At 33.0% G+C, this 11,829-nt stretch overlaps 1 protein-coding gene and 1 long non-coding RNA gene across 2 annotated transcripts; one reads left to right on the plus strand and one right to left on the minus strand.

Annotated features, from left to right (window-relative positions):
- Positions 1-3,470: 3,470 nt before the first annotated feature.
- LOC145729433 (uncharacterized) lies at positions 3,471-10,683 on the minus strand. Its single transcript, XR_014178352.1, has 3 exons — positions 10,546-10,683; positions 3,939-4,024; positions 3,471-3,889 (listed from the first exon to the last, which is right to left on the minus strand). It is a non-coding gene; the product is annotated as an uncharacterized LOC145729433 (long non-coding RNA).
- LOC145729432 (G protein-activated inward rectifier potassium channel 3-like) lies at positions 10,159-11,829 on the plus strand. Its single transcript, XM_081980192.1, has 6 exons — positions 10,159-10,352; positions 10,408-10,709; positions 10,766-10,971; positions 11,025-11,275; positions 11,336-11,566; positions 11,622-11,829. Exons 1-6 carry the CDS (start codon positions 10,192-10,194, stop codon positions 11,824-11,826), a joined length of 1,356 nt encoding a protein of 451 aa, XP_081836318.1. The 5' UTR covers positions 10,159-10,191; the 3' UTR covers positions 11,827-11,829.

Here is an 11,829-nt window from a genome sequence, read left to right on the forward strand (position 1 = left end):
CAAGGTCTCTGGTCACGTGATCCAACATTACCCAGAACGTTTTCAGTCACGTGATTCGCAATTTCCTGCTCAATTTACGAAAATTGCACGAAATTTGATTCGATGGACCAAAAGTGTCTTTCCTTCGAAGCCTCCGTAGTTTCTTCCCAAAAACTGTTTTTCAGGTTAATTTGGGATAATCAGGGTTTCTGGTCACGTGATTCAACATTACCCAGAACGTTTTCGGTCACGTGATTCGCACTTTCCTGCTTAATTTACGTGTGTCACGTGTTTCAAGTTTTCCCAATTTTCCGGAAAACGGCAAATGATAATCTAATTTCAAAACCGGGTATGAATTTGGCATTGAATTCCCTAAAACTTTTCCCATTTATAATCTGTATAGACCAGGTAGTCCTAAATGTGTCCTGACAGTATCAACATCGATAATCACACACAACCAGACAGTCGAGGTAAGGAGGAGAATCAGTTTGGCATGGACAACATTTGGAAAACTTGCATACATTCTTAAAGAACGCGAAATGATAAGAAATGGACCAAAATCATTATGCAGTGGAGATTGCGGAGAACAAAAAGAAGCAGAGGCAGGAACACCGGCCAGGACGAACTCTGCACCATGATGCGAATTAAAGAAAGTGTCGCAGAAGATAGGATTTGATATGAACCTCCAGAAAACGAAGATCATGAGCTCTGACAGTATCAACATCGATAATCACACACTTTAATGGAAGAATAAGTATATCTGGGACGCATCATCAGGCAAGGCAAACGCTGAAGATTGTGGAGAACAAAAGGAAGCAGAGGCAGACCCATATGCTAAGATGGCGAGACGACATACAGAGATGAGCGGAAAAGAACTGGATGGTTCCAGCACAAAACAGACATGGAAAAAATTCATACATGCATCACCAATTTGGACCACACTGTAGTACACCCAGGTCAAGAAATTAAACTACTACTTATCATCGTCTTACTTCTATTAGGACTATCACCATATTCTCTGTTTTGTGTTTCAAGTTTTCTAATCATGGCATTTATTTCCTGTTAATATATGAAGTAGTCTGTGGTAAACGATTTGACCTAGTTTACTGTAACATCCTGTAGGTCCGCTTATAAGTGATTAATTCATGTTTTTAATATCCATTAATGTAACTAGTCTGTGTAACGATTGATTTTCTAGGTTTGTTGTGGTTCCAGAACTTTGTAGTCTGCGAATTTATTCCCAAAATGAGTGAAGGTAATAACACTAATATTCAGAGCAAATTACAGTTTTTAATTGCATTTATATTTGGGTTATTCGTGCATCAAAAGTTGAAAAATAAAACATCCAAAATAACGTATATTGTTTATACAGCTTTGACTCAGTTCATTACCACAGCTTATGTCATCCGATTCTTAATCTACGTATTAATAATTTCTAAGGAAAGTTTTGCTGTTGTTTCATCGTACATTTTGATGCTGGTCTTTCTGTTGTGCACCAATACTTTAATAACATTATGCATATTTAGGAATGGAGCACCTTTGCTGAATTTACAACAAACCCTCCAGTTGGTACGCCAAAATGATCTTATCAGCAAGAAGTATACAGCACAAGCGTTAAAAACTTCTTCAGTTTACACTATATACTGGATATTTTTTATTCTAAAAGCTTTTTACGCAGTGTACTACATATCCTCAATTAAACAGCCACTTCTGGATGGAATTATGAATATGGAATACATCTTTTTTCGGATAGAAGCTTGTGTTCTAATGGCTTCAAGACTTATTATGGAAGTTGCATTGCTGTTTTCTGCTTTAAATAACCTTCTCAAGAAACCTCTAATTCTCGAACAAATTATCGTTTACCGACAACTATACAGTGTGTTGCTGAAGAGTGTTAAATCTTTGCAACAAGTTTTAGATACTTGGGTTGCCATGTTTGGTGTGTTTACAATATCTGACTACATTACCACAATTGTAATTCTGGTTTATCATAATGCTGGTAGTATGTACAGTACAGTAATATGGAATTTGGTTGAAGTTTTACCGTTTTGTGTAAGTTGAAATTTTGCCTAGTTTTAAATAAATAATGTAATTTGCTATATTGCCGTAGCTACAAACTCTTTATTTGGCAAATGCTGGGCAGAAACTGGCAGAGGTTGGAGAGAAAACTATCAAAATTTGCCAGGAAGCTGCTACTGATGAGAAGAATATACTGATTTTAAAGGAGAAAGATGATATTTTAGATGAGCTTGACATCATTTCTCATGAAGTTTACCACAGAAGTACCAAATTGAGCGCTGCTGGTTTCTTTTCCATTGATTATTCCATGATTCTTTTTATTCTAACTAATGTGTGTAATTATGTTATTGTGGTGTATCAGTTTGCCTATCAATCAAACACTTTATAAGAATGCACAAAACAGAAGTTCATAGTTCTAAATTTTAATAAGAAACTATTGTATAAAACTCGTAAAATTTTGTTATTTTGATTTGTATTTTTTAGTACTAGAATACGCTTTTGATCATCTTTTTAATCCCACACTTTTTTTGAATCTTTGGTGTAGGCTTTTGACGTTTCCAATCTGGAGACAATGTAGTCAAATTTGTAATTTGGATCATATTTGTTTTTAAATAGTACTTTATTGGATGGTTGGTAATAATACTACTGGTTCTGCTTTACAAGAAATTTTAGCATCTTGTCTGTGAGGTTAACAGCATCCACGAATTTTGTTATATAACAAATGAGGAACAATGACTATATAAGTTTTGTTATAAATAACTAATATAAATAGTACATAAAAATTGTTGTTTTTTCACTGTGACTAAATAATCATATCATTGCTACATATATAATGTTACTTTCCCATGGAGGAATTCCAATGTAATAATTATGCAATAATAGTTACCATCCAAAAATTAAATTTACTTTGGAAACTGAATGTAATTATTATATCAACTTCCTTGATCTCACATTGCACAACAAGAACGGGCAAATCAGAACTGCCTGGTACACGAAACCCACATGGTTTGGCAGATACCTTAACTACCTATCCAATAGGTTATAAGCCTGTCTGACCCAGAATACAGACCCAAGGCGATATACCTCAACTTCTCAAAATATTCGAAACACTATGACCGGTAAAAATATCCTAACAAGTTTCAAGGGCCTCAATCTGCTCCGCAGTCATTTTTCAAACCTTAATACCAAAACACCAACCGAGAAAAGAAGCAATGTCATATACCAAATTCCATGATTGTGAAGGAGTATTATATCGGTCAAACCGGAGAACTCCTTAAGAATAGAACAAACGGTCATGTAACGTAAGTATAACAAAACAAATCCTACTGCTCCAACCAACCATGCCACCCAACTTAACCATACGTTCAACTTCCAGGAGACCAAGATACTAAAAACTGAAAATAACAAGCAAAAACGCGAGTTTTACGAAATTTACTGGTGAATATGGGTGTAAATTCATGTAAATCCATAAATGTCTCTGATTTAAGTATTTATTCTTTTTTCGAATATGAATGCACATAAATAAATCGATTACTGATAGAAAAAACACACATGAGAGATTATCAAACCACAAACAATCAAACAGTTATGCTAGACTAGAAGATTTTGAAGATGGTAACATTTGACAGGCAACAATAATATAGGTACAAATATTAGAAAAAGCAAACACAATCAAACTGTTGTCTATGGGAAAAAATCCAGCTGCTTCAATTTTTGTGGTTTTTTGGTGAACTTGTTGGGCAAAAATCAAGAAATTCTTTTGGGCCTCTTTGTCCACGTACACGGAAAATACTTTTGGACTCTCTTGGGAAACAGTTACACAGAAGTCCACTGTTTTCTTTGCCTCTGCTGCTAATTTTTGCCCAACTACTGCCAGACACAATAATGGGATCTACGATGATCAACTTATTAAAATATTACTAAATGTGTTTAGTACTTACTCCTGAAGAGAGGAATATAATTACTGTATCTACTCCAAGAACTAGTTTACCTTGCGTTACTTTGGGAATGCTTTCAACCACATCAGCTACAAGCAAAGTTATATTCATAAAAACGCAATAAGCTAGAATATCTCCTGATACGTAATTTAAATCGTCGATACATGCAAAAATTTCATTCAGCACTTTCCATTGTGTGATATTCTTTGTTCGGTTGACTTTTCTCAATATCTCTGACATTTCAAAAATTATTAAACACACTTCAGCAACGCACAGATTCATTCTGAAAAGTGGAACCTCAAATCCTAGTATAACTAGTACTTGCATGATCTCAAAGTTGACGACATTGACAAAGAACACAAATATTGATCTTAAAATGAAGACACTTAAACAGACAACTCCACATGCTATGTGCAGGTGACCGATTGGATTTTGGATAGCTAGGCATAGGTTTTCGACTGTGGCTATTAATTTTGATATACGGCGACTTCTGCTTAGTATGGCCATAGTTGCAAAAATATTTGTGATACATACGAAAACTTCATTTATTATTCGTATGATTCCGATTACGTCCGTTTTAATTAAGTCCCTGGACATATAAATTACGCATCCTTTTATAGCGATTACAGAAAAGGTGCATATAATCATATAAGCTGCGTACAGAATTTTGGTTAACTTTTTGTTAAATAACTCAAGTGTGGACAGGCCTAAAAGCACATTTAACCAGTTTTGGAATATGATTTCAGGCATTGTGATTATCTACTACTGATGATGATCTGGAATGATGAGGTAATACATTATACTTTGATATTCTAATGGTATAGATGATTGAATACTTGATTACTGCTCACAATAAGTTGTTCATTAATTCATTACTTTGTGACAGATAAATGGAAAAATATGTAAGTTAAATATTATTTCACTTTACGGGGTTGTTTTTGATAAGTGAGACCTAGAAAAACTCAACAGACTTTATTTAATAAACCACTAAAGCACAGTTGTCACTAGCTTATCTAAACTCGTATATAGGCTTCTATTTACTTAATTATGCTAATATGATATTCCTTAATTGCCATTTATTTAATATTTAATTAACTGATTAGTTTGTGGTAAACGCTTTGTGTTTCCTCCATGAAATAAAGCTATTTGTTCAAATTGCTGACGACTTGCAAGTAATTACACACACCGGTGATTTTGATCATCTTTTTTATGAATTTTGGCTTGATTCTTCATGAATACATCTGTCTTATTACGATTTGTAAATGGTTCGTCTTTATGTTATATACAATGACGAAAAGGAAGTAAGGAATTTTCTGTGCTTTTTGAGACACCCTGTGGAGAACACAGGTAAGAATTGAAAACAGTTTATAACATCAAATTATAGTTCGATATTTTCTGACCATTTCGCTTTTTTATTCCTTCTGATATCTCAATTATTAAAGAAAATACAGGGTTTCGAAGAAAATGTGGATATTGACCTTATTTTTCCACACCTATTTTAGAGGTAATCTATTGCCATGGTCTCCTGATCAAGAACATTCATCATTTTGATTCTTAAAAATCCAGCATGAGTTTGATCATGCTGGATTTTCTTTCATGTACTAGTTTTTAGTGCTTTTTAAGACTGAAAAATCGAGTTTAAGTCTATTTCCAAAAGTCAAGTTTCTTCAGTAATAAAAGTAAAAAATGTTGGTACCAAATGCTACAATAATAGTCTTGAGAACTAATTTTTAAAAATAAAATAGTCCGAAAATTTAATTTACTTCTAGACTTGTTGTCCAGTCCAGAAAATTGAGTTGTACACCAATTAAAGTCTTGAAAATATACTTTTGGACTCTCTTTAGTCCTAGTAAAGTCAGTTCTAGCATTAAAAGTCAACTTTTATATTATTTTTAGTAGTAAAAAATGAGTTTCATGCACAATACAATCTTTGTCTTGATTTCCGGACTTTTTTTAGTTCTTGAATGCCAGTTTCAGACACTCAACCAGGATGGCAGTCTGAGAAACCGAATCATAAGACCATTCCTAGTAGTAAAAAGCAAGTTTTTAGACTATTCAGTACAAATTTGGACTTTCACAAGTCTTGGATGTTCAGTTTTAAACTATAAAACGATTTTTCAAATTGAAATTTGGAGGACTGTATCTTCCTTAGGAAACGTTTTTCAGAAAAATTAAATAATGCAAGTCAACTTATTTTTTGATTAGCTATCAAATGGTGAATTATTGACACTTAAAACTGGACCACCCTGTACAGTTTATAATATCTCCTTATATCCAAACTGACTTTTAGTTATAGACGCTAGACATTTATGAGGAAAAATACGACTTCTGAGAAACACCTTATATCTGTCAAACGTTGACAGATATTAACCAACGGTTTTTGCCATTAAGTTTTCTATCAAATTTGAGCGCAAGTGTCTCAAAGTGTTCAGGGTGGCCAACTTTGAGGTTATAGTCTTCCAACATCTTGAACCAGGGTTCTAACAGGTTGTATTTTGATTTTTTATCGAGGCAAAAATGAGAAGAAGATTGAAAATAGCCGAAAACTAAGGGTGGCCTTAACAATGTTAATTTTAGTCATCCATTCTCGATTATTATAACTAAATACTTGAATTTGTCATTTCTTTCTTTTTGAAAATATTACAATATCTTTGCCATAAATGAAAATTAGTTGTAATGTAATATGTTTTGAATAGGAAATATTAGCATCCAGGAACACATTTCTGAACTATATAGCCGAATTTTTAATTTGTTACATTAGATACATGAACAATTTAACTACATTTTTAGGTTAATGTCATTAATTACATTAACTACATACATTTACGATATTGCTCATTCCTGCTCTTGGGTTTTATAAAAAGTATCTTATTAAAGACTAAACGAATTTATTAAATAAGTCTTATACTTCGAAACTTGGTAATGTACAAAACCCATAAAAATGCAACGAGACAAAATCTTTGGCATACACGGATAATACCCCAATTCAAAAGAAAGCACTTGACATCACTAAGTCGTTTCTAATCCTTTCTATTTGAAGTTGGAGACTGTAAGAGGCCTTTAAAGATTACAGCCTTTTGTTCAAAGTTTAATCTGCTAACATACGACTCGACACTCGCGGAAATTTCTTTGTTTGACCCTGTTTCGAGTATCAGTACGAGTGGATGCACCTTTTTGCCAAACAAGAACGAAACGCAAGTTTTCTTAATATTAAATGAAGCTAACTAAGTCAGGGTGTGTTTAAAAGTCACGTTTTTACATCGGGAGACTGAATATTTAAAATGGGCTGCCCGAAACCTTTGATCCGACGCTTTTTATTGTTCCTGTCTCTGAACCTCGTTCGTAAGCCGCTTACTAAGCTGATTTTAGGTGTCGGTTCATAAATATGCAAATTTTTTTGGAATGAGAGTTTTTTTGTCGCGAAATGGATTATTTAACTGGTCCGCTTATTGAGTTTAGCATTTCTTTTCTGGCAAAACAATATGATTTTTAATGTTAACGCAAGTGTAAGCAACAAACAACAACTAAGGTAAAGTAAATTTGCATAAATGATATGCTTTGTATAATAATAGTTGTTTACGTAAAAATTATCGAAAGTCCTAGGCAAGAAATGCTTATAAAATGCTATAATTAATTTTTCTTTTTTTTCTGTACGTAAAATATCAAAAATTTTTTGAAACATTCAAGTACAATTAACACCCATTGACAAGTATTTATCTGGTATTAAGTTCAGGGCATGGCAAGGTGCGGTGCAGAATTTAGGAGATCAAATAATCTAAATTTGTCAATAATAATATTTTTTAAAACGACGGTTCAGTCTATTCTTAGGAACATTTTGGAAGATTGTTTATCTCTTCTTTATCATTTCGCGATACATATTCCAAAATTTTACGCTTTTCTTAAAATTGTACGTAGATACTTTTCACATATACAGGGTGGTCCAGTTTTAAATGTCAATAATTCACCAATCGATAGCCCATCAAACCGTTGGATCAATTTTGATCAAATTGGGAACAAGTACACTGAAAATAGTAAAAAAACAGGATTTTTTGACTAATGTTTACTGGCGTTCAATTTTTTAGACTATAAGTAGTGTAAAACTGATCATTCAATTCAAACTTTTTTTTTAATCAATTACACTAGTAACAGTCCGAATTTTCGGACTAATTTAATTCTAAAAATTAGTGTTTAAGACTTGATATCGTAGCATTTAATGTCAAAATTGTTTACTTTCATTAATGAAGAGTCTGAATCTTACTATAAAAAACAGTTTAAAATTCGATTTTTCAGTCTTAAAGCACAGTGAAGCGTCTAGAACTCAATTTAATACTGACAAAGCTTGAAATGGCATGTTGAAGGCTATGGACCATGTAAACATAGTTTTTTAATTCTGCCATGTCAAAAACTTGGTGAAGATAACCCTAAAACTCGATTTTCCAAGCTGAAAGCAGTTTTTGAAGCCCTAAAAATAGTCCAGAGTTCTAAGAAAATGAAAAGCAAAGTAAAAAAACCTGAAAAGTTAGTCTTCAAGTCAATTTTCATGAATCTAATGTCAATATCCTGTATTTAAGACTATTTTCAATACTAAAATATTGAAATGTATTTTCAAATTATGAAAACTTACTTCAAGTGCAAAATTTAAGCTTCTGATGTGACTTTTCATTGGTTCAGAGTCACTTTTTGGTGTCCAAGTTAATTTTCAAGGTTGAAATGTATGAATTTGTAGTAAAAAATTCTAGATAAAGTAGTTTTTCATGCTACAAGTCAATTTTCCCTACTAAAGTTTTTCAACTTATCTGAAAACTATAACGACTGACTACAAAGACAGTTTTTAAGTCTCTCAAGTCAATTTTCAAGTCAATTGTGAAGGCTAAAGTCTTTCAATTTGTCTGAAACCTGTGAAAACTGGTTACAAGGACAATTTTTAAGCCTCTCAAGTCAATTTTTACCGTTTCTAAATAAATTCCCTGGTTTCTAAGTCAATTTTCAAAACTAAAGTCTTTCAATTTGTCTGAAACTATGAATACTGGCTACAAAGACATTTTTTAAGCTTCTTAAGTCAATTTTCACCGTTTTCAAGACAATTTTTAAGTTGGGTTGGGTTGGTTTTGGGTCTTTGAACGTAATAACTCAAAGTTTCAAATCAGAATTTTATAAAAGATACTTACTTTGTCAAATTGAACAAGTAAAGTAAAAAAAAATAAAATTTTTGAAAAATATCCATTGATCTACAGAAAAATGAAAACCATATTTCCACCACCACTGGACAGTTTCGACAAACGTCATTAACATCAGAATTAATTTCTTATGAATTTGTTCTAAATTTGATTAAAATTGCTCCAGCGGTCTGACAGTTATGACAAGAAACCGATTTTTTAAACTGAACATGTATGGACTGTATTTTCCTTGGGAAGCATTTTTCAGGAAAATGACATAATGTATGTTAACTGATTTTTTGATGGGCTTTCGAAAACTGGACCACCCTGTATTTATATTTCGCTAGTAATTATTGGAAATGGTGTTTCATATTAATTCGGAAAACTCATTACTGAAAAAAGCTATGATGTCAAGCCCTTAACCAGTGATTCCTGTTCCGGAAATAGAACCTGCTGCTTCATCCAATAAACGAGGAGTACGTTTGTGTATCGAGTTCAATGAGTAATGATCTCTACGCTTAAAAATGTATAAATATGAATTTCGCGTTTTGATTACTGGCTCTCAAATATGTTGTTTGATAGAACAAATTATAATTAACCAATTTAGGTTAAATTTTGTAACTATTCGGTTGGTTATGACGTGGTTTTCCAGCAGTAATTTGGAAGCACAATGGTCATTAAAAACGCAACAAACTGCAACTAGTTTTGAGTCATATCAACGAAAATACTAAAATCATACTAGCAGCAACATATACAAAATATCTTGAGGCTTCCAAATATAAATTGATGATTATTAAAGTAAAACAGAAATCCCAAATATCGTTACTTGGAACGAATTACATTATGAATGTATGAAAGTTCCTAAATCTTTAAAACCCATTCCCAGAACGTCTAGATGATGTACTAATAAAATAACCAGCGTGCCTATTAAACTTACTCGATCTATTTATAATACAGATTCATAAAATCTTATAATCGCTTATCTAATCTACAAATGACTTGAAAAGATTTGCACACAAGTTCTGTGTGAATAAAAAATAATCCAATACTGATAACAACATTAAATTAGACGCTTTTAGTCAGGGACATTGTTTACAACCATGTTGAACTACGAGTATGATGCAAGCAATGACCAATATGTTGAGGTGGAATTTGATGAGTTTAGTGATAGTGACGGAGATGCTGAGGAGGAATTGAATCCTACAGACACAGTGAAATCTTTAGAACCTTTGTTAGTACTTAGAAGACAACGGAGAAAAAGGTAGTCAAATTAAAACTACATAATTCAGAATTAGACATTTGGTGAATAATTCTAGCAAACATAGGGCAAGTTTGTTTTATCCAATACCTCTCACTCGAATTGTAAGGAAATCAGGGAGGTTGAACACATTTTTGAAGAAACTTCCGCAAAAAAGTTTACACTACTTAAAGGACTTAGGAAACACTTTACTCACCTTGCAGTGGAGATGGATCTTGACCACTTTGTGCCTAGTAAACTTTGCCTGTTTTGTTTTGTTCAGTTTTTTGTGGATGGTTTTAGCTAAAGCCAGTGGAGATTTTGATCAAAGCTTAAACAATACTGACAAAACTTGTATTGTCAACGCTAGAACCTTTACAGGTTAGTTTCACAAGTTCAATTTAATTTAGTGTGTGTCATTAAAAGTAGTTTCACAGGTTATTTACTTTTGAGTATTGAGACTATGACTACAGTAGGTTACGGATATAGATACCCAACAGAACACTGTATAGGGGGCTGGGTATTATTGATGCTACAAGCAATTTTCAATACTTGCGTCCAAGGGGCTTTAGTCAGTGCTGTGTATGTGAAAACTTCAAAACCTTTCACAAAAAACTCTTCAGTTTTCAGTAAAAAAGCTGTGGTAAATGGTTTAAGTTACGTTTTGTGGTTACATGATAATGTGGTACATTTTAGGTGTGCCTGCGTGATGGAAAAATGTGTTTTATCTTCCGTATACACGATTTTTCCAGAAAAATCTGGTGCGGCACTAATATTGCTTTGTACTACATTGACAAGGAGCAAAACAACCTGGATATGGATTTTGAAATGGTAGAAATGTCTATTGAACCGCATGGTTTACTAATATTCCCTATAGAAATCACTCATGTAATTGATGAAAATAGTCCTTTGTGGAGGTTTCGTCCTCTTGAATTCTTGCATGCCAGGTATTTTCATTGATTTACTAACCAATTTAAATGTTTTAAATCTGATAAATCATAAATCAGGTACGAAATTGTTGCAGTGGCTGAAGGTAGTTCAACAATAACAGGACAAGTGTCACAAAATCGCACTTCATACACCAATGAAGATGTCATGTGGGGTCACAGATTTGTAAATTGCGAGTCTTATGATGAAAACCTTCAAAGTTATGTAGTGGACTATAAGAAGTTTAAGCAAGTGGTACCGTTTGATACTCCCCTTTGTAGTGCTAGGAAGCTGGCTGAAATGCAGGAGAGGTAATTGAGTATCCCCTCAAGACTCAAATATGTTGTCTAACTTTTGATTTTGCAGACTAACAGTATACTTTGATAAAAATCCTAATTCCACACAAAAAGAAAGAGGTAGAGATAAAGGTGCTTTGGAATGCATTCCCGAGCATGAAGATGAAGAAATGTATGTCGTCAATGTTAAGTCAAAAGAAGCTAGAATACCTCATGTTTTTAGAAAGTTGTTTCATACAGAAAGTGTACATGACTTCAGGAAATACAAGACTTAACCT

Source organism: Ips typographus, linkage group LG5, assembly GCF_016097725.1.
Source record: "Ips typographus isolate SLU linkage group LG5, UJ_Ityp_2.0, whole genome shotgun sequence".
Classification (NCBI taxonomy): Eukaryota; Metazoa; Arthropoda; class Insecta; order Coleoptera; family Curculionidae; genus Ips; species Ips typographus.